This window comes from Lissotriton helveticus, chromosome 2_2 (genome assembly GCF_964261635.1).
Source record: "Lissotriton helveticus chromosome 2_2, aLisHel1.1, whole genome shotgun sequence".
NCBI classification, from domain to species: domain Eukaryota; kingdom Metazoa; phylum Chordata; class Amphibia; order Caudata; family Salamandridae; genus Lissotriton; species Lissotriton helveticus.
The window spans coordinates 472,244,051-472,269,509 of NC_136060.1; the positions used below are offsets into that span (position 1 = coordinate 472,244,051).

Here is a 25,459-nt window from a genome sequence, read left to right on the forward strand (position 1 = left end):
AGACCGCAGTGTTCTTGGATGGTGCCTGCGGATGCAGGGTGACTACTCCTTAGTCACAAGGGAGAAATCTTAGGAAGAAGTCTTGAGTTCCTTTCGCAGAAAGTAGTTTCAGGATTCAAAGATGATCTGATTTGGAAGGGGGCCAGTTCCTACCTTTATCCTGTAAAAAGGGGCTGGCACGCGACTAAGTCCTGCCCTATGGGTGGGACTAGGAGGGGGGTGGTTACACCCACTTCCTTGGCGGGCTTTTCCCCAGCACAGGGTCTGGAGTGACCCTGGAACTGGTTCCAGCCAGCCTATGCACAGTGAGCACCGGGGTGCCACGTGCAGTCACCTTCCTCTAAAGCCCTGCCTACCTACAATACACAAAACCCTGTCTGGGACGGTGCTGGCACCGCCCCTGGCAGGAAACCCTTTGTCCTTATCTCCTGCTCTGGGAGGACTCCCAGCAGCAGGAGGGCAGACTTGTGTCTCGGTGGCAGCATCCATTTTGTGGAGCTGAGGCTCTGTTTGACTTTAACCGGGGTTAGGGGTTACATACATGTCGTGTCCCTCTAGAAGGGTGGAATGCTAACCCCGTCGCCAGAATTGGCGAGGGGTTAGTATTCCAATTCGTATGACACCTTACTCGACATGTTTTGATAAAGCGATACCAGAGTTGGCACATAACCGCGAGGATTATAATGCACTTAAGAGTATATGGTATGCGATATCATGGAAACGGCTAAGGGATGGATCCCGAAAGCCGCAGACAGGCTCAGCTCATGCCAGAGCACCATCTCACACGATTCCAAGCACTCTGCCTTCAGGATTGTTAAGGCCTGCCATAGGAGTGACTGATAGGAGATCTGTGTGTCCATTTTAGGGTTAGATATAGGTATACTATATCTAAAGCAAAGGGTGATTACACCACCTTGCCCCAGCTGTCAAGCAGCCAGTTGTGTCAGATTTGGATGGCCAGCCAGGGGTGGCATAATACATGCTGCAGCCCCTGGTAGGCCCTGGGTACACCTATGCCCTGGGTACCTAAGGTACACTGTACAGGGACTGATAAGGTGACTCAGTATCCAATTTAGATATGTACCTAAGGTACATGGAATCCATTTTACAGAGAGAGCAGTGGGCCTGAGGTCCTGAATAGCAGGGCCTCAGGTCAACTAAGTCAGAAAACCAGCAAAACACCAGGCAAAAAAGTTGGGGGCAACCATAGTCAGGGATCAACCTTCCTACATAACCCCCCCCCAAACGAAAGGAGATAAGGCTATCCTTGTCCAGGTAAGCCTATATTGCCTGAGTGGCCATATAAGGAAGTACCAGCACTGGCATGGTTACCCCCTATGTCATGGTCCACTAAGCAATCCCTCACCCCAAGGGTGTCTGAGGGTCTCCACCATAGGGAATCTCTACCTGTGGTGTGTTTTGTCAAAGAAAAAGGCTGGTGCTGAAATGGAGTACTGAAGTGAGGCTCCACTAACTTTGGGCTCAGCTTCCTCCAATCATCATCCACCATAGAGGCCTTTCTTTCCAAGACTGAGTTGTTTTGGGCTCTCAGGGTCAACCTCTGGCTACCTACAGCTGGAGGTTGGGTCCCTCTGTTTGGCTTACTGGAGGGACAGGTCAGGTCTGGGGCCCTCAGGTCCCAAGTTTGGCTGTGCCCAACAGTGTCCATCTGTGGGAGGTCCCTAACTAATTTTAAGGGGGATCCCTCAGGAGTGTGTCTTATTTTCACTTGGCTAGGTCTACTAGCTTCAGTGCCCTTAATCTGCTGATTGGGGAATTCTTTTGGACAGGGGGCCCTTTGGGGTCCACCACTGGCCTCCCTGACCTCTACAGCCCTGGGCTGACTGAGGCAGGGTAGAGAGGGGCAGGTTACCTGCTCCAGACTGGGTCCCACCTTGGAAGGGTCCACTGACATCAGGGGTTCTGCCAGGCTAGGCCTGACTACCTCTGTGGCAGTTTCTTCACAAGGGGTCAGATCAGTTCCCTGAGGAGGCTGATCCTTTCCTAAAGTCTGGTGGGAGGGAGATTTCTCTTCCTCCTCAATACTCTCTGTCTGAGTGGAGTGATCCATAGTTTCAGGCTTCACAACACTATCATCTGTCTGAGTTTGAGCTGTGGCCATCACAACTCTCCCAACCTTTTCAGGAGGGGGCTCAGTTTGGGTGTGGGCTGTGACCATCACAGCCTTGACAACCTGTTCTGGGAAGGAAGTTGTCTGAGATTGGGTTGTGACTGGCACAACCCTCCTGACCTGTTCAGGGAGGATATCTTGGACTGGGGCTGTGGCTACCACTGCCCCACTAACCTTACCATGGATGTTTACCATTTTAGAATGGGTTTCTTGCTCTACTTCAGCCCAGGCTGAGAGCTCTAAATCATTCCCCAGTAGGCAATCTACAGGCAAGTTTGGTGACACTGCCACTCTCTTGTGGCCAGTGACACCTCCCCAGCTGAGATTGACCACTGCCATGGGATGATCTCTCTGTACTCCATCAATATTGGTTACCTGGTATGTGGCACCAGGTAAAAGTTGCCTTGAGGGGACTAGACTCTCAGTCACCATAGTGATGCTAGCCCCTGTATCTCTATAGGCCTCAACTTTTATACCATTGATGAGGGGCTCCTGTCTGTACTTGCCCAAAGTGTTGGGACAAGTGGTGAAGTTGGCAAACCCCATGCCAGTCTCACAGACAAGAGTATCTAAGTTTGGGGACCTGGTTAGGCCAGAGTCCCCAGGAACTCCCAAAGTAAATGCACCCAAATTCTTGGGGGCACTCCCACCACCTGGGGGATTACTACTAGTAGTAACAGGAGGTTTGGGAATGTTACTTGGGGGTATGTTTTCCTTATTGTTATTCTTTGGGCAACTGCTGTCAGTTTTTAAATGACCCACCTGTTTACAGGGATAACAATAAGGTTTCTTCTGGTTGTTGGAAGGATTCTGGGACCCACCCCCCTCAGAGGATTTTTGGGGCCCTGATGTGGTTTGATCTGTAGATTTATTCCCACCCTTCTCTTGAGGCTTGGTTGATTCCTTTTTCTGGTCACCACCTTGGTTCTTGGGCCTAATCCTGGTTCTGACCCATTTGTCTGCCCTCTTACCCAATTCTTGTGGAGAGGTCAGATCAGAGTCTACCAGGTGCTGGTGTAATAACTGGTTCTGACAATTATTTAAGACTTGCTCTCTCATAATTAGATTATACAATCCCTTGAAATCAGTAACCTTACTACCCAGTAGCCAGCCTTCCAAAGCCTTAGTGGCACAATCAACAAAGTCGGACCAGTCCTGAGACTGAGTTTTCTGGGTGTCTCTGAACAGCAACCTGTACTGCTCAGTGGTTAAACCAAACCCATCAACCAGTGCATTTTTCAGGACCTGGTAATTGTTAGCATCCTCCACTCTTGTAGTGAGGAGCTTATCTCTACCTTTACCATCAAAGGAGAGCCACAGTATAGCTGCCCACTGACTCTGGGGAATGCACTGCACAGTGCAGGCCCTCTCCAGAGCAGCCATCCATTTCTGGATGTCATCCCCTTGCTTAAAGGGGGGCACTATCTTTGTCAGGTGTTTAGTATCTAAACCCTTCTCTTTTTCTCTTGGGAGATTGCTGCCACCAGTGGGAGCTAGCCCACTCATCTGCTGCTCTCTTGCCAGGGCAAGCTTCTCTTTGGCCAGGGCAATTTCTTCCCTTTCAATCCTCAGTTCAGCTTGTCTCATCCTAGCTTCATGCTCCTTTCTCTGAGGGGAAGTAAATCTCCTCTGTGGAGGATTCCTTCTCCCCTGAGAAGAGGCATTAGAGTGCAGAGATCTATTGGAGTCCCTAGAAAGAGATCTATCTCTCCTAACTCCAAGGTTAGGCCCACTTCGGGTCAGTACTGGGGGGCCCCCAGATCCTAGCCCAAGTAAGTCTAAGTTGGTCCTAGTTAGCCTTCTGACTACCTCAAGACCCTTGTCTACCTCATCCCCAGAGAGTACCTCCTGATCCTCCTCCTCAACTGCTGAATCAGTGTTGTGGAGATCTGGATCCCCAGAGGTTCCCTCTAAGGCTGGCATGTTCTCATGTAACTGAGAAAGCTTTCTGGCATCATATGTCTCTAAGAGACCTATCAGAAAGGAAGTGGTGGGGTTAGACCCCTGCTTCAGTTTTCTGGAGACACAGATCTGTCTCATCTCATGGAAACTGAGAGCTGCATATCTTGAAGTGACCTGTGGAGGGTCAACACTGACCAGGGGAGTCTCAGTAGAGTCCCCCTGAGTCGACATGCTTTTCTAGTGAGGTGTAAGTGGTGCACTTACCTACACTATATGTTTGCCTACTGATCCCTTGCTAGAGTTGTAGTTTAGGGTGTGCTAGGCCCTAGGAGCTACAACAGCTGGTTCAGTAGAACTCAGAGTATTCTAAGCTAAGTTATATGTACCTTTAGTACTTATGTGATCTTTCACAAGATATTCTTAGGATATGTGTGGTAAAACAACAGCAAGCTCAAATCCCACCGCTGCCACCAATGTGAGAAGTTGGCCTGATGTGCAGTGCTCACTATTCTAGTGATCACTATATATCAGTCCAAACAACCCTTATTGATGATTGGTTGTAAGTCAACCTTATAGACCAGCTATCCTAGTAGCATGGATACGAGCAGTCTAAGGCTAAGACTCTAGAGGGCGTGTTAAGCCAGCTGTTTTACCATCACATTACCCCTTGAACACCCAGTGAAAGGACACCACACAAGTTGTTATGAAAATAAACAGTGTATTTATTTATAACAAGACTACCCTGGCTCTTTATGAGACAGGGAGCTAAGCACACAACAAAACTCTTACGAAAATACTTTTAAGTTAGCACGTTACACAAATGCCCGAGGGGCACGAAAAACCATATACGCTAAAAGTGGAATGCGAATTACTAGCAGGTAAGTAACAGTTCTAATAGGCTTTGGAATCGCTAGGACTGGACTAGGGAATTGTTAGATTACTACTAGGAGGCCTAGGGGACTCGGGTGCAGAGTGTGCACTCTCACGCGGGATGCGGGACAAAGTCTATGGAAGCTAGAATTCACAAAGTTAGTGTTCACGGGCGAACCCGACCTGGTAGGGAGAAAACGACAGTGGATCCTGACCCTTGGATAGTGAGGCTATGCTGGGACACCGGAGTGCCGAAGTTACCTAGCCCGGGGGCTGCAGCTGCATAGGTCTGAAAAGACGTCGGGGATCTCGTTGCCGGACCAGGAGCCTGGAAGGAAGAAGTTGCTGGCAGGCGACCAGTGAAGGAAAGTTCGATGGATCCAAGCCTGGATCAAGGAAGAAGAAAACCTGAAAGCAGAGGGGACCAAGTTCTTGAATCACTAGCCAGTGATTAAGTGGGCACCAGGATGGCACCGGGCGAAGTCACCGCAGTCAGGTGAGTGGGCACTGCTGGGCTCTGCAGTCTCTCGGACCAGGAGGCGTTGTCGGCGACCAGGATGGAGGTGCGAGCTGTCCCACGAAGGTTGAAGTCGTCGGCGTCGAGGTTACCCAGGAGTGGGCAACAAGCCTTGGCTAATTCAAGCCCACGCGGTGGACTCAAAATGGCGTCTTGAGTGGACCAGGAGGGTCCAGGGTGCTCCTCTTCGGGAAGGGAGCAAGGGCCAGTCTGGAGCAACCAGACCAGCAGCAGAAATGTCGTCGGGCGTCGTCAGGAAGGCCACAAGCCAACGGGCTAGTAGCCAAACAACGCGGTGAGCAGCGGAAAGCAGAAGGGCCCCACGCAGATCGTGGAGATGCTGGGGGGCTGCACTTCGGAGCTGGAGCTGCTCAGAGTCGGGGCTTCTCGGACCCCAAAGCACTCACCAGTAGATTACTCGGCGGGCTTGCTGGAAAGAAGTCGTGCAGTCTTGCAGATGGCCGGTCCCTTGAGGTCTCGTCGCACCCACGGTTCTCAGCTGGGCTGTAGAGGTGGGTAGAGGTCAGAGGTGCCAGGGAAGCCGGTTCTCGTCGAGCTGGGCAGTCGGATTCCGGAGGAAGGACTTACAGCAGACCGCAGTGTTCTTGGATGGTGCCTGCGGATGCAGGGTGACTACTCCTTAGTCACAAGGGAGAAATCTTAGGAAGAAGTCTTGAGTTCCTTTCGCAGAAAGTAGTTTCAGGATTCAAAGATGATCTGATTTGGAAGGGGGCCAGTTCCTACCTTTATCCTGTAAAAAGGGGCTGGCACGCGACTAAGTCCTGCCCTATGGGTGGGACTAGGAGGGGGGTGGTTACACCCACTTCCTTGGCGGGCTTTTCCCCAGCACAGGGTCTGGAGTGACCCTGGAACTGGTTCCAGCCAGCCTATGCACAGTGAGCACCGGGGTGCCACGTGCAGTCACCTTCCTCTAAAGCCCTGCCTACCTACAATACACAAAACCCTGTCTGGGACGGTGCTGGCACCGCCCCTGGCAGGAAACCCTTTGTCCTTATCTCCTGCTCTGGGAGGACTCCCAGCAGCAGGAGGGCAGACTTGTGTCTCGGTGGCAGCATCCATTTTGTGGAGCTGAGGCTCTGTTTGACTTTAACCGGGGTTAGGGGTTACATACATGTCGTGTCCCTCTAGAAGGGTGGAATACTAACCCCGTCGCCAGAATTGGCGAGGGGTTAGTATTCCAATTCGTATGACACCTTACTCGACATGTTTTGATAAAGCGATACCAGAGTTGGCACATAACCGCGAGGATTATAATGCACTTAAGAGTATATGGTATGCGATATCATGGAAACGGCTAAGGGATGGATCCCGAAAGCCGCAGACAGGCTCAGCTCATGCCAGAGCACCATCTCACACGATTCCAAGCACTCTGCCTTCAGGATTGTTAAGGCCTGCCATAGGAGTGACTGATAGGAGATCTGTGTGTCCATTTTAGGGTTAGATATAGGTATACTATATCTAAAGCAAAGGGTGATTACACCACCTTGCCCCAGCTGTCAAGCAGCCAGTTGTGTCAGATTTGGATGGCCAGCCAGGGGTGGCATAATACATGCTGCAGCCCCTGGTAGGCCCTGGGTACACCTATGCCCTGGGTACCTAAGGTACACTGTACAGGGACTGATAAGGTGACTCAGTATCCAATTTAGATATGTACCTAAGGTACATGGAATCCATTTTACAGAGAGAGCAGTGGGCCTGAGGTCCTGAATAGCAGGGCCTCAGGTCAACTAAGTCAGAAAACCAGCAAAACACCAGGCAAAAAAGTTGGGGGCAACCATAGTCAGGGATCAACCTTCCTACACGTACGCTGCTAAAAACACCACAAAGTCAGATGCCACAAGAGTTAGGAACACACAGCCAATCAGGAGACCTAGCACACATAGAGATCACGCACTACACATGCTGGACATCTGGACACATTCACCACTGGCTACTCTATGTCCATGCGAGGTCAAAACTCACCTGTAGTAACCACTCACCATTCATTTATGACTGAAGGGTGCAACCAACATTCATCACCATATATGTAACCCCGAAAACTTTCTATTACCTATTGCATTTTGCATATAAGAACACCAACCTAATGTAAGTTGACACAGACCTCAGAACTAGGGCCTTTTTATGAGTTTGGTAGGGCTGCTGTACCAGCGGTGGTGGTCCGACTATGGAGAGCTCGGCGGCCCGACCGCCGTATTAAGAGTTGAGCGGACTGGCTTTGCGAAGACCCAGGCTGAACCACCAAGACCGCCAGGTTTGCAGTCGGGAAAAGGCAGCTGCCATAGGACGGTACAGGGGAGCTGCACCGCCGTCTGTATTACGAGCTGCCTTTGTCACAAGATGACCGTGGCAATCTGACTGCCTGCTACAAGGTGAATTAAACAAAGGATTTGGGGTGTGGTCTCACCCCTTTCTTGTTCTCCCAGACAGAGTTTGACGTGGACCCTTTTCTCCAGGTCATCCCTTCATAGCAGGATCTTCAACCCAAGAAGTACGACCCTGTTTGCGACAATTTGCAGGTGAGTCACTTTCGTACCATATATCCATTGCCAGGACTGCATTAGTGGGAGAGGTGTGGCGCCGCGGCCAGGACGACTGACGCTGGAATCTGGGGATCAAGGTTCGATCCCCGGCTCCGGCGGCAGGTTAGCCCAGCACCATGTGACTCTGGGCAATAGCTTGCTTAATCTTCCCGACGGCCCCCAGCGCCTAGAGACCCTTACGGGTGATTGTGCGCTTTACAAATGTGGACTTTACTTTACTTTATATGGCCCACTCTCTGGCAATGGGTAGTTGGTATTTTTCCACACATATCATGGATATGTGTGCATACGACACATATGCAGTCGAAATGCACACACACGCATCAATATATGGAAAAAGTAATCACCACCACCACCACATCTCCACATCGACACTAATGCCACTGCAGTCAACTCATAATACAGCGGTCTATAGACTGCCAGTGCTGTGTACCATTACTTGCATCAATACAACAATAACCTTGTCTCTTAGGCGAAAAATATATCACTTCTTTTTTGCAGAGAGAATATCTTATTATCAATTTCTTCTGCTACAACCCCCCTCGTTACCATTCTTTCCCTGGGGGTGTTTACTGTGCGAGAGGTGTGCCTGTTGATTTACAGGCGCCCGTGAGGGGTCTTTTTTGTCCTTCACAATTTTTCACTTGTTGATGTATTGCATAACTTGTGGTTTAGACATCATTTTCTTTTTGACTCATTTTGGAGCTATACAATTTAGAAAAAGTTGTTTGAAATTTTAAATAGACGGCGAAGCACAGTAAACACCCCCAGGGAAAGAATGGTAACGAGGGGGGTTGTAGCAGAAGAAATTGATAATGAGATATACTCTTTGCAAAAAAGAAGTGATATATTTTTCGTCTAAGAGACAGGGTTATTGTTGTATTGATGATTTGTGAGTGGAGGGCAAACCCTGTCTCTCTTTTTCGCTCTGGGCTCCTGTTGTAATAGATACCATTACTTGCACACAAGTTCACTAGTTTTTACCTCTCTTAAGGGCCAGATGTATCAAAAAAATGTTTTACGATTCCCTAATTGCAAATCTTTGAGATTCACAATTAGGGCATCGCAAAAAGGCATGCATGAAAGTGTGTAGTACACTTTCTGCGATTTCTAAGGGTCGCAAATTACCTAACTAGGAATCACAAAAATCAAAGGGATGGTGGCCAGCTGAGATCAGCAGACCACCATGTCTGTGATCGCTTTTAAATAAAGCCCGTTTTTTTTTTTGTAAAGCAGCCTGTTTTCCTTAAAAGAAAACGAGATGCTTTACAAAAAGAAAAATGAAAAGTTTTCTTTAAATTTTTTAAGAGCAGACAGTGGTCTGTGAGACCACTGCCTGCTCTTGAAAATGCATTTACAAACATTCACTAAGGGGGAGGGGTCCCTCTGGGAGCCATTCCCATTTGCAAATGAGTTACCACCTACTTGAAGTAGGTGGAAAAATGAGAATGGTTTGCGACCACGTTCACAAAACATTTATGCATACCATTAGGATTCGTTATTTGGAAGGGACGCCCTAAACACGCCCCTTCCAAATAGCGAATTGCTAACCCATTTTGCGATTCGATAACAGGTTACCAGTTCGCAAAACTGGATTTGATGCTTCGGAAAATCATTTTTTGAGATCACAAACGGGCCGATTCTGAGAATCGGCCCGTTTGCGAGGAGAAAAATGCTTGATGCATCTGGCCCTAAATTCTTCGGAACTTTTGAATTCAATGAAGAAAAACTATTGAAAACATTCAGAAACACTCAGTGCAAGGATGATGCCCATCTCAGAAATAATCATAGTTAAGAACATACGAGAATGGAAAACGTGGTAGCAATAAGATTGTTTGAGCAAACCTATCTATCATAAGGATAAAGAAAGACAAACACCTAACTGACGTGGAATGTGACAACAATAAACAGTGTCAGAGTTAGGATTGGACTGGAATTATTTTTCAACGTGTATAAGTGGGACAGTGCAGCAAGGTTGCCACACACTGAACAAAAAAGAAAAATACTACAAAGTACTGTTTAGCATGGCATCTACTGCAGCAGAGGTACAATTCAAATGATAACACTGCCTGGGAACTTAAGGAGTTGCAAACAACACATGACTTTCTACACTGAAAACAACCCACAGTCAGGCCTCTGGCAGGTTGCACGTCATGTTGCCTTATGATAATCTGGTTGCCGGGATTATGGTACTACAGACTAGTGCTGGTTGCCCCTTTAAGAGGTCTTAGCACATGTAGGATCCCACGGTTTGAGGAAGGAAGGACTGCAAAGTACGGAGGACAAAAAAGTGTCCAACAGTCTTTCTAAAGGTTGGTGATGTACTGGTCTATCAATGCAAGAGACAGTTTTCTAGCTAAAGAACGCACCTGGCAACAACACGCTATACAGCCATTCACCGCCCTCTCGTTCTCCACATGTTTTTTCTTTTCTTTTTTGTTTCAGTTCCTTTACAGATTCCTGGCACTCCTAAAAGCCTTCTAGTAGCTGCGGACCTGGCGTATGTTCCTGTTGCCAAGTGACTATGAAAGTTGTGGAGTTCTTGTATCAAAGCTATTGATTATGATACACTCCTTCACTGCTCATGTTTGCGCTCTGTCCTACACAGGACTCAATCCATCTAACATTTCTGAGGTCTACCAGAACACTTAGGGGCTACCATCAGGTCACCTTCCTGACAATCATCTACCCGCCTAGCTCCCATCCAGATATTTAATGCAGAATCCCATGTTTTGTCGCCTTCTTTTCTTCCATGCCCTCCACTTGTAATCAACAGCACAGCAATAGTGAGAGTTGGCAGGAAGGGTTGGGTTTAGCATCATCTATAGTCACCTTCACTTGGACCAACAGGTAGTTTCCTAACACCAACATACAACAGAGCAGTACCCCCTTGGTGCCATCTGATTAGCTTACCAATCCTTGATCCACACTAAATACAAAGATGATGAAGTGAATTTATCACCGTTATTAAATCCCTATTTTTTTATCCCAAAAGTTTTTCAGTACATTCGCTGAGAAGAAAAAGTATTTTATTCTGTATATAGGCTTTGCCAATATCACCGACACGGTTCTTACCTTCACTGTTTGCAATGCTTTTTCTGAAAGTTTCACTTCATTGTCATCGACCTGTATATATAGAAAAATATATATATATAAATGTATTTCATATGCATTGCTCATAAAATTAAGGTTATATCACAATTCGATTTAACATAGATATTCTTATTGATCATTTTACCTCTGATTAATAAACAATATATTGGAAAATTCACTGACCTAGCCTAACTCACCAGACATTGCAGGTGCCTTTACAACAAGGACTCATTATTTTCAAGTGATTTAACTAAAACACTCTTTATCTTAGCAAACGTCTATTGAGATTGGATTCTTTCCACACCAGGATTCAAATGTAACACACAGCTCTGTATATTTTACAGCACCAGCTGGATACTTCTACTGTTCCAGAGACACAGACTCTGGCAGACAAAATACAGTCTATGAGCTAGGAATGGCTAATATCTCTACTACCGATTTATATGTAGTTTGTGGTGCTGAGACCAGCAGAGATTTACTAAGTTACGTCTCCAGACCAGGAGAAAAGACTGAATTGGGTGACCTCAGTTTGAGCATAGCTGTTACTTGGCTATTAATTGGTAAGAAGCGAAAGGGAAAAGGTTCTTTAGTCAGAGAATTCACTGTAGCCCACTGTAATCAACTCACGCCATTGCGCGAATATAAACTTCGCATGACTATCACAACTCTCACACAGCAGTGTTCTTCCTTCCCCCTACTACACCAAGAATCACTGCATCTCTTGTATGCATTGGAACTGAATGAGCCACTGGTGGAAGACAAGAGGTATACAGGAGTACAACAACAGGTGGAGCAATGCATTACAATGCAGTGACTGACAAGTGATACATTCTTTCGGTTACATGACCACGGTGTAAGTGACAATGTGCTCATCTTCTTGTCTGAACCAATACCTCTGTTTTTTTTTGCTGCATGTTTTATAATACTATCTAATATCTTGCTATTTTCTGACTTTTGTTTTATACAATTATCTCCTTTGGGTGTTGTGTTTAGATGCATTTAATAAATGTAGCTCTGTATGACAAGTTACTTACCTTTAATAACGGCTTATCTGGTAGAGACATGATCTAGCCGTAGATTCCTTACCTTTGAACTTCCAGGCGTCAGGCTGGATCTGGAATATTTTTCTTAAGTTTAAGTTTAAGTTTAAAATATTTATTGAGCGCAACATACACCTGGGCGGTTTCTTGGCGCTAAAGTAGAAGGCGACCAACTGAGCGAGAACAGTAACTAAGACGGCAACAGGAAAATAGGGAATATACTAGAGAAGAGCCTGAGGAAATAAAAAGGTCTTCAAAGCTTTGCGGAAGACGGAGTAATCAGTGAGGGACCTAAGATACAAAGGGAGAGAGTTCCAGAATATGGGGGCAAGAATGGAAAATTTTGATCCACCCTGTTTTTTTTTCCGGTAACGGGGCACAGCTAGAAGGAGTTGTGCCGAAGAGCGGAGGTCTCTGCCAGGGACGTAAGCCTTGATGGCTGAAGATATGAATAGGGGGGCCAGGCCAGTCTTGGCCTGAAACACCATGCAGCCCAGTTTAAACAGGGCGCGTTCCCGCACCGGGAGCCAGTGAAGAGTTTTCAGGAGGGGGGAGGTGTGGTGGAATTTAGGAAGACCAAAGGCAAGGCGGGCAGCCTGGTTTTGCACTAGTTGCAATTTGCGAAGGCTGTACTGAGGGATGCCATTGTACAGAATGTTCCCGTAGTCCAGGCGGGACAGGACCAGTGCGGACATAATTAGCTTGAGTGCAGGAAAGGAAAAGAAATGGGAGATAGAACGGATAGTGCGGGGAGTAAGAAAGCAAGAAGAAACCACAGAGCCAATCTGGGAGTGCATAGTAAGTTGATTGTTTAGCTTAATACCAAGAGTCTTAACAGAGGGAACAGGAGTAGGAGGAGAACCAAAAGAGGGGGGCCAGAAGAGAGAATTCCAGGGACTGGAGCAACCACCCGTCACCACAAGTTCCGTTTTATCGGGATTGAGCTTCAGGTGGTTGGAGTTCATCCAGTCCCTGATGAAAGATAGCGTAGATTGGAAATTGGAGATAGAGTCAGGAGTAGAAGAAAGATTAAAGATGAGCTGGAGGTCATCGGCATAGTTATATACCGAGACCTCCAGTTGCTGTAGGGCAAAGATGAGCGGGGCGATATACAGATTAAAGAGTAAAGGAGAGAGAGAAGAGCCCTGGGGAACACCGCACTGGACCTGGCAGGGGGTAGCTGAAAACTCCCCAAGATGAACCGCCTGGGTCCGGTCCCTCAAAAAGGACGAAAGCCAGATAAGGGCTGATCCTCCTATGCCCGCCGCCTTGACACGGGAAAGCAAGATGGAATGATCCACCGTGTCAAAAGCGGCGGACAGGTCGAGAAGGACCAGCGCCTGAGGTCTACCGGCATCCATACCCTCTCTGAGGGTGTCTAATACTGACACCACCACTGACTCTGTCGAGTGCTTTGGACGAAATCCCGCCTGGCATGGGGCCAACCTCCCGTTCTCCTCGGTAAAGGAGCTGAGTGCAGATGTAACGTGCCGCTCCAGCACCTTCGCCAGAAAAGGGAGAAGGGAGATGGGGCGATAGTTAGCCATCACAGAGGGGTCGGCTCCCGGCTTCTTCAGGATAGGGACGATGGAAGCGGCTTTTAACGATGGAGTGACAACCCCTCGGGCCAGTGAATCGTTTAAGAAACCCAGAGGGGGCAACGAGCAGACAGTATAAATCTGCCGTAGGATATGAGCCGGACATATGTCAGATGGGGAGCCGGACTTAATTTTAGGGAGGAGGGACAAAAAAAGTTCTTCAGAAAGAGGAGGAAAGGAATTAAAAGAAGCTGGGACAAGGTGAGGGAGGGGGTCAACAAAAGAAGGGGGGAGGGGGGGGGGGGATGTTAGATTTAATTGTCGTGATTTTTTCGACAAAATAGAGATTCAGTGAATCGCAGAGTTTCTGGGAGGGGGGGGGCTTAAGTGTGGTCCGGTCAGAGAACGCCAAATCATGGGTGATGGCAAAGATCTCCTTTGGTTGATTCTCGGCAGCTAAGATTTTCGCCGAGAAATATGCTTTCTTGGCCTCAGTAATTTTTTGCTTATAGGTCCCCAGGAGGTGAACGTAGCGGGTCCTGGTATTCGGAGAGTAATCCAGTCTCCATTTGCGTTCAGCCCTTCGAACCGTAAGCTTCAATTCCTTCAGCTCGGTGTTGAACCACCGATTGGCGTCTTTAGGGCGCCTAATCGAGGTACGCCGGAGGGGACCTAAACGATCGCTTCCTTCCGTGAGCCATAAATCGATGGCCTTGGCTTGGGCTGCGGAATCTAGCCCCGATAGAGGGGGAAGGGAGGCCCGGAGTGCGGTCGAGAGATCAGACAGGTTGGCCTTACCCCAGTTACGAGCCCATGAGTTTTTGATGTGAATAGGGGTCTTGACCGATGAGAGGCTAAGGGAAAACGAAATTATAGAATGATCGGACCAAGTGCAGGGGACAACGGCCAGCGTGGAGAGGATACAGTTGAGAGACCAGACCTGGTCAAGGATGTGCCCATGAATATGAGTAGGGGTGTGAACACAAGAAATAAAATTAAGAGAGAGAAGGGTTTCAGAGAATTCCTTGGATGACACACACTCCTTGGGGTCCGAAGGCCAATAATTAAAGTCCCCGAGGACTAGAGCCGAGGCATAGTTGACCGCCAGGGTGCCAAGTAGGCAGGACCATTGCACACCAGAAGGTGGCGTCAGTCGACTCGGTGTCGTCAATATAACAGCCACTCTGGCGTGCTGACGTCAGTACTTTTCACGACTTTCCACGCCAGCAGCGCGTAGCCATGAAGTGACTGACCATGGTGTGTTGAAAAATTAACCGCTGGGGCCTTGAAGAGGAACATCCCTGACACCTAAAGCCAATTTAGCAGTGTGGGGAGGATGGGTAGGTCGGTAAGAAATCTGCGGCTAGATCATGTCCCTACCAGATAAGGCGTTACCGAAGGTAAGTAACTTGTCCAATTGATAGATGGACATCTAGCCGAAGATTCCTTACCTTTTAACAGATACCCAAGCAATACCAGGGACTGCGGAATGGCTTAGAATAGAAAATCCTGTAAAACAGAGTGACCAAACAGGTCTTCTCTGCGAACCTGAGAATCCAAGCAGTAGTGTCTGGAGAACGTGTGTAGAGATGTCCAAGTGGACGCTTGGCAGATATTGCACATGGGAACACCACACTAGAGAGCCGTGGTGAACGCTTTGGCCCTGGTGGAATGGGCCCTAAGCCCTTCAGGGGGATCCTTCTTCGCTAAGGTGTAACAGATTTCTATACAGAGGATAACCCATTGGGATATAGTTCTCTTGTGGACAGCATGACCTTTGTTTGCTCCCATGAATCCTATTAAGAGTTGGTCATCCACCAGGAACTCTTTGGTTCGAGCAAGGTAGAACAATAATGCTCTTTTTTGGGTCCAGACGATAGAGGCGTTCCTCTTCCTTGGAAGGATGCGGGGGAGTATAAAAGGTGGGAAGGGTGACAGACTGTCCCAGATGGTGTTTCACCTTAGGCAGAAAGGATGCCCTTGTCCGGAGTACTACTTTGTACGAAAGATCGTCGGGTAAGGAGGCTGTGAAGACTGTGCCTGCAGTTCACTAACCCTCCTGGCATAGGTTATTGCCACCAAAAAAAGCGGTCTTGATGGTGAGCAACTGCACAGGGCAGTTAAGAAGCTCAAAAGGTGCACACATCAGAAAGGTGAGAACCAAATTAAGGTCCCACTGTGGCATGATAAAAGGTGAAGGATGAAACAAATGGGTTAACCACTTCAAGAATCTCAGCACTTGAGGAGATTTGAAATAAGATGGCTGATCAGGTAGCCGAAGAAAAGAAGAAAGGGCTGATGGTTAGCCCTTCAGTGTGCCCAGAGCAAAGCCCTGCTGGGCCAAAAAAAGTAGAAACAGAAGGGCTTCAGATAAGGGAGCAGATAAAGGGTCAATAGACCGGTCTGTATAATATTTACAAAATGTGTTCCATCGGCAGGCGTGTAGTGAATTTGTGGAGGGACGCCTGGCTACCAAGATAACCAAACAGACTTCGGGAGGGAGGGAGGTCAAAAGCTGTCTATTGTCGCCGCTCAATCTCCATGCAAGAAGGCAGAGACTGGACAGGTTCGGGTGGAGAATCCTCCCCTACTACTGTGACAGAAGATACTCCCGAAGGGGAAGCCTGACCAGAGGATCGATGCTAATGTCTAGAAGCTCTGGATACCAAACTCACTGTGTCCAGTCTGGAACCACAAAAATAACTTTTGCCTTGTCGCTCCAGATCTTCTTGAGCACTCTGGGCAGGAGTGGTATGGGTGGAAAGGTATATAGGAGGCCAGCGCTCCACTCTCAACGAAAAGTGTAGCTGAACGAATGCTGCCTTGGAAACTCCAATGCGCAAAACTGCTGACATTGCGCATTATCTTTGGAGGCGGACAGATCTAACCAAGGCTCTCCACACTGCTGAAAGATCTTGTGCCACCTCCGGATGGAGACGCCATTCGTGATCCACAAGGCACCTTTGGCTGAGCTGGTACGCCCTGGAGTTAAGAGAACCGGCCACGTGTTGTACCACCATGGAAATGCCCAGTTGTTCCAGCCAAGTCCAGAGACGCAGGGCCTCTTGACAAAGACTCCACTACCCCACTCTGCCCTGTTTGTTGCAGTACCACATGGCGGTAGTGTTGTCCGTGAACACCTGTACGAGCCTTCCCTTTATCGACGGCAAAAAGGCTTTCAGTGCCAGTCACATCGCCTGAAGCTCCATGAGATTGATATGGAGCTTGGCTTCTGCCAAAGACCAGAGTACTCTGATCTCTACCTCCCCCAGATGGCCACCCCATCCCAGAAGGGAAGCATCAGTTATAGATATGGGTGGGGAAGGGATAGGAGTCTGCCCTTAAACCAATCACAGTCTGTTAGCTACCACTGCAGGTCTCTCGTAGTGACCTCTGAAAGCTAAACCAGGTTAGTGGGATTTTCTCGATGCTGCGCCCATTGGAACTTCAGGTCCCACTTCAGAGCCCACATGTGCCACCGTGCGTGGGTCACTAGCAGGATGCAGGAAGCCATGAGGCCCAACAGCCTCTGAGTCATTCTCACCGAAATCCAGGATAGAGGCTGAAACATCGGTATAATAGCCCAAATATCCTGGACTCGCGGTTCGGGAGGATAGGCCCGAAACTGCGCCGTGTTCAGAACCGCTTCAATGAAAGGGAGCGTCTGAGAGGGAGTCAGGTGTGACTTAGGCACATTGATAGTGAACCCCAGGGAATGCAGTAGGTTCGCCATAGCCTTGAGGTGGGAGACAGCTGCTTGGGGCAAGCCTGCCTTCAACAACCAGTCGAGATAGGGGAAGACTGGCACTCCTGATCTCCGCAGATGGGCTGCAACCAACTCCATCACCTTTGTGAACACCAGAGGGACGCTGGTGAGTCAAAAGGGAAGCACCGCAAATTGAAAGTGCTTGTGACCCACCGTGAATCCGCAGATAGCGACCAAGTCCAGCGCTACCATCCAGTCTCCGGGGTCCAGGGCAGACAGGACTTGAGCAAGGGTGAGCACCTTGAATTTCTACTTTTTGAGGAAGTAATAGAGGACTCTAGGCTCTAGAATAGGACGATGACCTCCGTCCTTGGGGACCAGAAAGTAGCGGGAATAGCAACCACTGCCTACTTCGGCCCGAGAACCCTCTCTATAACTCCCTTGGCCAAAAGAGTCTTGACTTTCTCGCAGAGCAACGCACGGTGATCCTCAGTCAGCCGGTCCTACACTGGAGGCATAGATGGAGAAGTCTTGAAGGGGAGGAAATAGCTCCTTCGGACTATTTGCAACACCCACCTGTCCGATGTAATTTCTCACCAGTGGTGAAGATTATTGTGTATTCTGCCACCAACTGGCCGAGAATGGTCATGGGTACCGGACTAGGAAGGTTTAGGGGATCGTGGCTTGGCGCGACTTCTGGTTCCCCGACCCACAGGGCCGGGGTGAACCACGTCCACGGTCCCGCAGAGGTTGCTGAATTTGTGGATCCCTCTGGTCGGCATAGGGTTGGCGCAGCTGATAGCCCCTTCCGTAGCCACGAAAGGAGTGAAAAGCAGATGAAGCCCTGGGGTGGGGTGAGGCCCAAAGACTTGGCTGTGGCCCAAGATTCTCTAAAGCGCTCAAGGACAGCATCCGAAGAGACGGGAGCCATCAAATGGCATGTCCATGAGGTTAGCCTGGACATCCCACACGAAAAACCAGATGTTCTCAACCAAGCGTGGTGACGAATGGCCACCATCATGGAAATCGCTCTACCCAGCAAGTACGTCGTGTCCAAGCCACATCTGATGGTGAACTTAGCTGCGTCCCTACCGTCTGATAGGGCCTGAGAGATTAGAGCCCGCCCCCCCCCCCGAGACTCTGGACAGCACCTGTGCAACCGTATCCCATATCGAATGGGAGCAACGGCCCAAAAGGCACGCAGTGTTCACTGACCGCAATGCCAGACAGGCAGAAGAAAAATGCTTCTTTCCGAAGTTCTCCACTCTATTGGATTCCATGTCTGGGGGTGCAGAAGGGAACGTGCCCCAGGAAGTGAAAGCCTGGCCCACCAAGCTCTGAGGGGTGGGGTGTGAAAGCCTGGCCCACCGAGCTCTGAGGGGTGGGGTGGGGTGGGGTGGGTTGTAAGGAAGAAAGTGGGTCGCCGGTTGGAGGACAATGGTGGCGGGCCTCTCTGCTGGGTTTGGACCAGGTTCCCAGAAGGATGTCTGTTAAGGCCTCGTTGAAAGGCAGTAGGGGTACCGAGCTGGAGACCCCAGGCTGCAGGACCATCGAGACGTTAGTCTTGACCACCACTGTAGGAAGCTGCAGGTCAAGGACCTAGGCACCACCACTGCAAAGCAGGCCAGGGTAGGAGGGGAAAGCATGACAGAGTCTGGGGAGGTGTCCAAACCACTGGCATCACCCAGTTCCTCATACCAGTCCACATCTTGTTGGTGCAGGATTTCTAAGGGATCCTGCTCCCCTCCCAATCCTCTTCCTCCATCCCTGACCCTTCATAATACAGCAGGGTGAATGGCATGGAGCCGTACGGCTAGGTCGGAGCTTGTCTTGGCAGGACGCCCGACCGGCTCCGTGTCATCGGAAATGAGGATGGGAGAGGCGATGCCGGTGGTCGCCATCCGACGGCGAAAGCCTTGCCCCGGACACGACGCCGGGGAAGGTCGCTGTGGCGGTGCAACCGGCGTCACTCTGGACACAGGAACGGGTTAAATTGGAGGCCGTGGCCAGAGCCACTGGCATGCGAACAATGGAGACCTCTCCAACTTTTGAGCCTACGGGGCCTAAAAGCACAACAGCAAGGTGAGGCTGCCTAAATATGGCAGACATAGCGTCATAAAATTCCTTCAAATGGGGGTGCGGGGGGTGGGTCGCTCACGGACCCAGAAAGGGAGGGAAACATGGAGCCAAGGTTCCTCCGCCAAGTCGCTAGATGGTTGGAGCGATGTGCATTTTGTGGTGCTTCTTACCTGACTCCGACAATTTCGACAAAGAGGACTACGACTCACCGGAGCAGTGCTCGGACCTTCCTCTCGACTGAGACCTAAACCGACGAGGCAACCTCCGTGGTGCTTGTGAGAAAGTGCCATCTTTCTTGCATGGTATGCCCCCACTGTTTGCTGAATTGCTGATGTGCTTTGACTGAGTGTGCAATGGGCTCCTGCCAATCAGGTGTCCAGGGCTTGTGTTCCTTCCCTAAAAACTGCGTTGAAACTAAAACCCAATTGGCATCTCTGGCCACAGGTCAGCCCTGGTAATCTAGGATCCAGTCCTGTGGTTAGGAAAGTAATTTACAAAGTAACTAATTGCATTTAACTAGAAAATCCCTATGAGCTAAATGTTGCATTTTGTTTGAAATTGTATTGCCTATTGCAACAACTATAACTATTGTGATCAAAAAGTCTAATGCCTATTTGAAAAGTATTCAACTACAGCAACTCATTCCGAGAAAGTATATTTTAATACCTTGTTGGTTCTAAAATAAAACAACTATATCTTGTGATACAAAACAATTGGCCTAGAGTTCAGTTCTTGAGTGTGTGAGACCATTTGCTGACTGAGTGTTTACAACAAATGCTTTACACTGTCCTCTGACACTGCCTTACTGCTCGACCAAGCTACCACTTTAGAGAGTAAGGTTATATCAAACATTTGTTTCACTCTAACTAGCCGTTATCACCCACGGGCCATTCGATACCCTTCCTCACGTCTCGTTCAAAGCACCAAGGCAGTGCTATCTTGAGGTAAATGTTCAGCTCAGGAAATTTGAAAAATACAAGACCGGACTAGATGATAGTTCGGGTCCTTAACCAAGACCCTAGCCAGAGAATGAATCACTACAGTGCATAGGCAAGAAGAATCGGAGATGTATTTGTTACATCTCAGCTATAATGGGTTATCCTCAATATAGTGCAATGCTTCTTTAATGGTCTCATACTTTACTGAATGCATATTGACAAAACCTTCATACAGAGGACCACAAAGCCATCTAAAGTCTATTATGGAGAAATGGAGCAAGACAGAGAGATTAAAAAAAGCTAGGGGAAAACTGAGAAGGTGAAAGAGACGAGAAAAAGATGGACCAAGAGAGAAGAAAATGGGAGAAATAAAACATGTGTTTGTTTTCCCATGCTTGTATTTGTCTGGATGGGTGCGTCGGTGGTTGCTTTGGTTATAAAAGAAGAGAAAGACAAATAAATCTCTTGTAGATTCAATTGAGCAATGATACTAACCAGCCAAGAAACAAATCGGGGGACAGCTGCTGTCAATATGATGTAGTTGCTTTCTGAGCTAACACTGCCATCTGCAGGAAGACAACAAAAAGATTTAAATAGTTACTGTACAAATGAAGAAGGGTATTTTAACAAGTGTACATGTAGTATTAAAGAGTTTCCACTAAAAGGCAAAAAGGAAACATGTTCTAAGCAATGCCTTCCATACTTTATTTGCGGAGCTGCGATAAAGGAAGGTTTCCTTACGAAAGTAAATCTGTAAAACTGTAACCCATTTAAGATACACAGAATAAAGCCCTACCAATTCATTTTTTTTAAATTGCAAACAATGTATTCCTTTACAACGAGATGTGTTAAAATATACGAGATAAATATACACTTTATCATGTTTCATAATTATATGAAAATACCTTCAGACAAACTTAAAATGAGTACTCCTATAAAAGCAAATGATATGCTAGAGAGATTACTAACCTAACTAAACAAAATAGTTCTTGCTCTATACAATATACAGAACAGCATTATATGTGACTAAACAATTCTATATAACATTATATATAAATATGTGACATTGGTTTCTAGTGAAAATAGTCTTTAAAAGAAGGAGCCAGTAAAAAGACTTCATTTCCTCTCATCCATCTTCACAGAAGTAAAACCACTGGGTTTCCCATCCTCCATCTGCACATTACATCACTTCCTGCCTTTGCCTTGAGTCAATCAGCTATTCAGGGAGTCCCATGGCATTCCCAGCAAAGGGTGGACACATACAAGGGTAATCCCTGTGTGGGCCTGCTAGGGCCAGGAAGGGCATTGAACCCCTGTTCCAATGAAACTTACATGGTAAGAAATGATCATGTGCCACACCCCGCACCCTATACTGCCGATCCCCACAATCACATTTAGACAATCCATACAATTACATACACTCAGCCTCGTACACATCCAATTAACTAACACCCACCCTCAAACTGCAGAACACACATCCCAACTCCTGCTCATTAATGCTTGCTCTGCAGTACTGCAAGGACTAGACATTGCAGCCTCATAAAATATCACACACTTGATATTCGCTTCACCACAGACACATGGTTGGCCACCCCATCCTCACACATCTTTGACATTCTTCTTCCTGCAGGCTACAGCATCCATCATGTGGACTGAGCACATAAGAAGAGAGGAGGCTTCTCTGTTCTTCTTCCTGCAGGCTACAGCATCCATCATGTGGACTGAGCACATAAGAAGAGAGGAGGCTTCTCTGTTCTTCTTCCTGCAGGCTACAGCATCCATCATGTGGACTGAGCACATAAGAAGAGAGGAGGCTTCTCTGTTCTTCTTCCTGCAGGCTACAGCATCCATCATGTGGACTGAGCACATAAGAAGAGAGGAGGCTTCTCTGTTCTTCTTCCTGCAGGCTACAGCATCCATCATGTGGACTGAGCACATAAGAAGAGAGGAGGCTTCTCTGTTCTTCTTCCTGCAGGCTACAGCATCCATCATGTGGACTGAACACATAAGAAGAGAGGAGGCTTCTCTGTCATCCATAAATCCTCCTGGTCCATCCTAGGCAAGTTCCATGGAGCCGCTGACATGTCTTTTCGAACTCTTTGCAAGTGAGATCACCGCCTTTCCACTCATCTACAGGCCTCCCAGGCACAGAAAGGACATCATTAATTCATTCTAAGACCTCCTTATCATCTCCCTCATCCAACATGCCAACACTACCCAAAACGGTGACAATAGCATCACACATATCTTCAACAAGTTTTCTTTTTAAGACAGGATAGTAAAGCCAAAGTCCTTTTGTATCTGTTATTCCATTTATTCAAAAAACATCAAAGGAAACAGCCAACACGTGTTTCGTCGGTACACAGTCCGTACCCACGACTTTCTCAAGGCTAAGTAGATGAGTCGAATGGTATGACAAGAAGAATGACGATCATTATAGAGTACAACTCGTCCCGGACCAGTGCAAAGCAAATGTTTGGGTGAACAAAACACAACTGTCGTTGGAGGAAGTACTTCCGGTACGACGTAGGATGATTGTAAACAATCCAACTGGTGTCCACCAAAGAGGAAAAGCGTGGTTGCCGCTATGGGTGTGATCGGTACCACACAGGTGTGGGTAGCGAAGTCAAACAGAGAACATGTAAAATGTGCCTGGCAAGGTAATAATCAGAAGTGCGGGTAAATGGCCAGTCAGGTGTAATAGAGAGCCAGTAATGGTGGTCAGTGCTAGGGGGAGTCACTATGCCCATGCACGTAAAGCATTCGAAGACCAAAAGTTCGATCCTGTGTCCGCTTGGTCGCGATTCGGTTGGTTGGCAAGCACAGACATCATACATATTCTTTAATTGTAATGTTTTTGGATGGTGGTTCTTGTGCCAAGTGGGATGCTTTTGTACAAGTTCTCACTGCATTGATATGTATGAGCTATTGTCTGCAGTTCCTACAAAGGGAGCTTGTACCTAGTAACGCCTTGTAACAGTTATGATATTGTTTGCAGATTTTACATGTTACTAAGTGCATACATGACGTACTTTGCTATCCTGAGCACTGGCTAAAGATCTCCGATGCCACTATAGAGTGGAGTCATTGTTAGGTCATGAGTGATAACCAGTGATGCCCTCTCTGGTCCTTCGGTGAAGTTGCATTTTAAAAGGTGTTCTCATGGTATTCGCATTAAACAATCATAGATGCAAGTTAGATGGATAGACATGCAAGAGAATAAAATAAACATACAAACACTACTAACCCAGTTCTCGAACAGATATCTGAGAAATTAGAAATGATTCTGAGAAGACAACAGATCCCAGGCATCCTCTGCCTTTTTGCAGGTCAGGAATGTCATTGACTACCATGCAAGCCTGTAACAGAAAAATACCATATAAAGCGTGTTTAGATTGAGCTCCTATAATACCATGCCATGCATAAGAGTGGAACAGTAAAGCCATCATTATGGATGTATGTCCCAGAGATACAGTCAAGAGAACATGACTGCCTATGTACCACTCCAAATATTAACTGGGGCTTCAAAACTTGCAGTGACATTTAAAACACACTTAGGGATCCAGGTATTCAAAACATCTTAAAGAAACTATATACAATACTGTACACAAGACCCACTATGACAAAGCACTTGTCAAACTGGACTGAAAACAGTCACAAAATGTACTCACTACCTATAATGTACTCCCTCTCCAAATTTTACAGTTCCATCAGGCAATAGAAAATATATACCACTGTAAAATAAATAGGATTAATTGTCACAGTGGATTTCTCAATCATGTTTGAAGAGATTACATTTCTTCTAGACTCAAAACACGTTTAAGAAACGGTCCGTGGTGTAAAATGTATTTGTTAAACAACATTCTCAATACACATATTGTATTGTGCTCTTTTAACCCATGTTCAAATGCACAAGTTACTACTTGTGTAACGATATATCTGTAAAAGACATTAGTTAGTATATTTTTTTTTTTTTTAGAGAGTTTTATATAGCGCGAACTTGAACCGAACCGAATCAGTTATCAGAGCGCTTTACATAGCACCAGTTCTTACCTTAGAATATCCCCAGGCGTCAGACTGGATCCGGAAACTTTTGCGTAGCAGTACCCTTGCGCATCGGTAGGCGTCGTCTGCGGCTCCGCGTCCATCGTGGGCGTCGTGGGCGCCGTGATAACGTCGTCGGAGTACTTAGACGCCGTATCCGCGTGCTAACGTCAGTTCTTAGACACAGCTTTTCCGCGCCAGAAACGCAGAGCCATGTTAAAAACCAACACTGGTGCCATTGAAACTAGGGCCCTGCAAGGGGACAACCCTAACCCTAGATATTGGTTTGCAGAACGGGGAGGATGGGTGAGTCGGTAAGGAATCTAATACTAACTAATGTCTCTTACAGATATATCGTTACACAAGTAGTAACTTGTGCATCTGAAAGAGACACGTTAGTATTAGATTCCTTACCTTAGAATAGATACCCCAGCAATACCAACCCCGGTGGTGGGTCTGCGAACCAATAATCACACCAGAAAGTCCTGGAGGACGGAACGGCCAAAGAAGCCATCCCTCCGGACTTGGCTGTCCAGGTAGTAGTGTCTTGCAAACGTGTGCAGTGATGCCCACGTAGCTGCCTGACAGATGTCTTGTAAGGGCACACCCCTGCCCAGGGCAGGGGTAGTCGCCGTGGCTCAGGTAGAATGAGCCCGCAATCCAGGAGGGGGTTCCTTCTTAGCTAGAGAGTAGCATGCCTGGATACACAAGATGATCCACCGGGAGATGGTCCTCTTATGTACCGCTTTCCCCTTCTTAGCGCCCACGTAACCAACAAAGAGTTGGTCATCCACCCGGAACTGGCGTGTGCGATTCAAATAAAATGAGAGCGCACATTTTGGGTCCAGACGGTGGAGCCGCTCTTCTTCTTTAGAGGGATGCGGTGGCGGAAAGAAGGTTGGCAAGGTGATAGACTGCCCGATGTGGAAGGCCGTGACAACCTTGGGCAGGAAAGAAGGTTTGGTACGTAGCACCACTTTGTCCGGATGGACAGAAAGGAAAGGTGGAGTACAAGAAAGAGCCTGGAGCTCACTCACTCT

The 25,459-nt window shown here is 47.7% G+C and overlaps 1 protein-coding gene across 3 annotated transcripts in view; it reads right to left on the minus strand.

Moving 5' to 3' along the window:
- Positions 1 to 25,459, minus strand: part of DNAAF9 (dynein axonemal assembly factor 9) — a 548,844-nt gene that overhangs the window by 258,559 nt on the left and 264,826 nt on the right. For all 3 annotated transcript variants that reach the window (XM_078678718.1, XM_078678720.1, XM_078678719.1), the window contains exons 17-19: positions 23,623 to 23,734; positions 20,871 to 20,941; positions 11,057 to 11,107 (exon numbers count right to left, since the gene is read on the minus strand). In XM_078678718.1, coding sequence (XP_078534844.1) covers positions 11,057 to 11,107; positions 20,871 to 20,941; positions 23,623 to 23,734 — 234 coding nt within the window. The remainder of the gene's footprint in view (positions 1 to 11,056; positions 11,108 to 20,870; positions 20,942 to 23,622; positions 23,735 to 25,459) is intronic.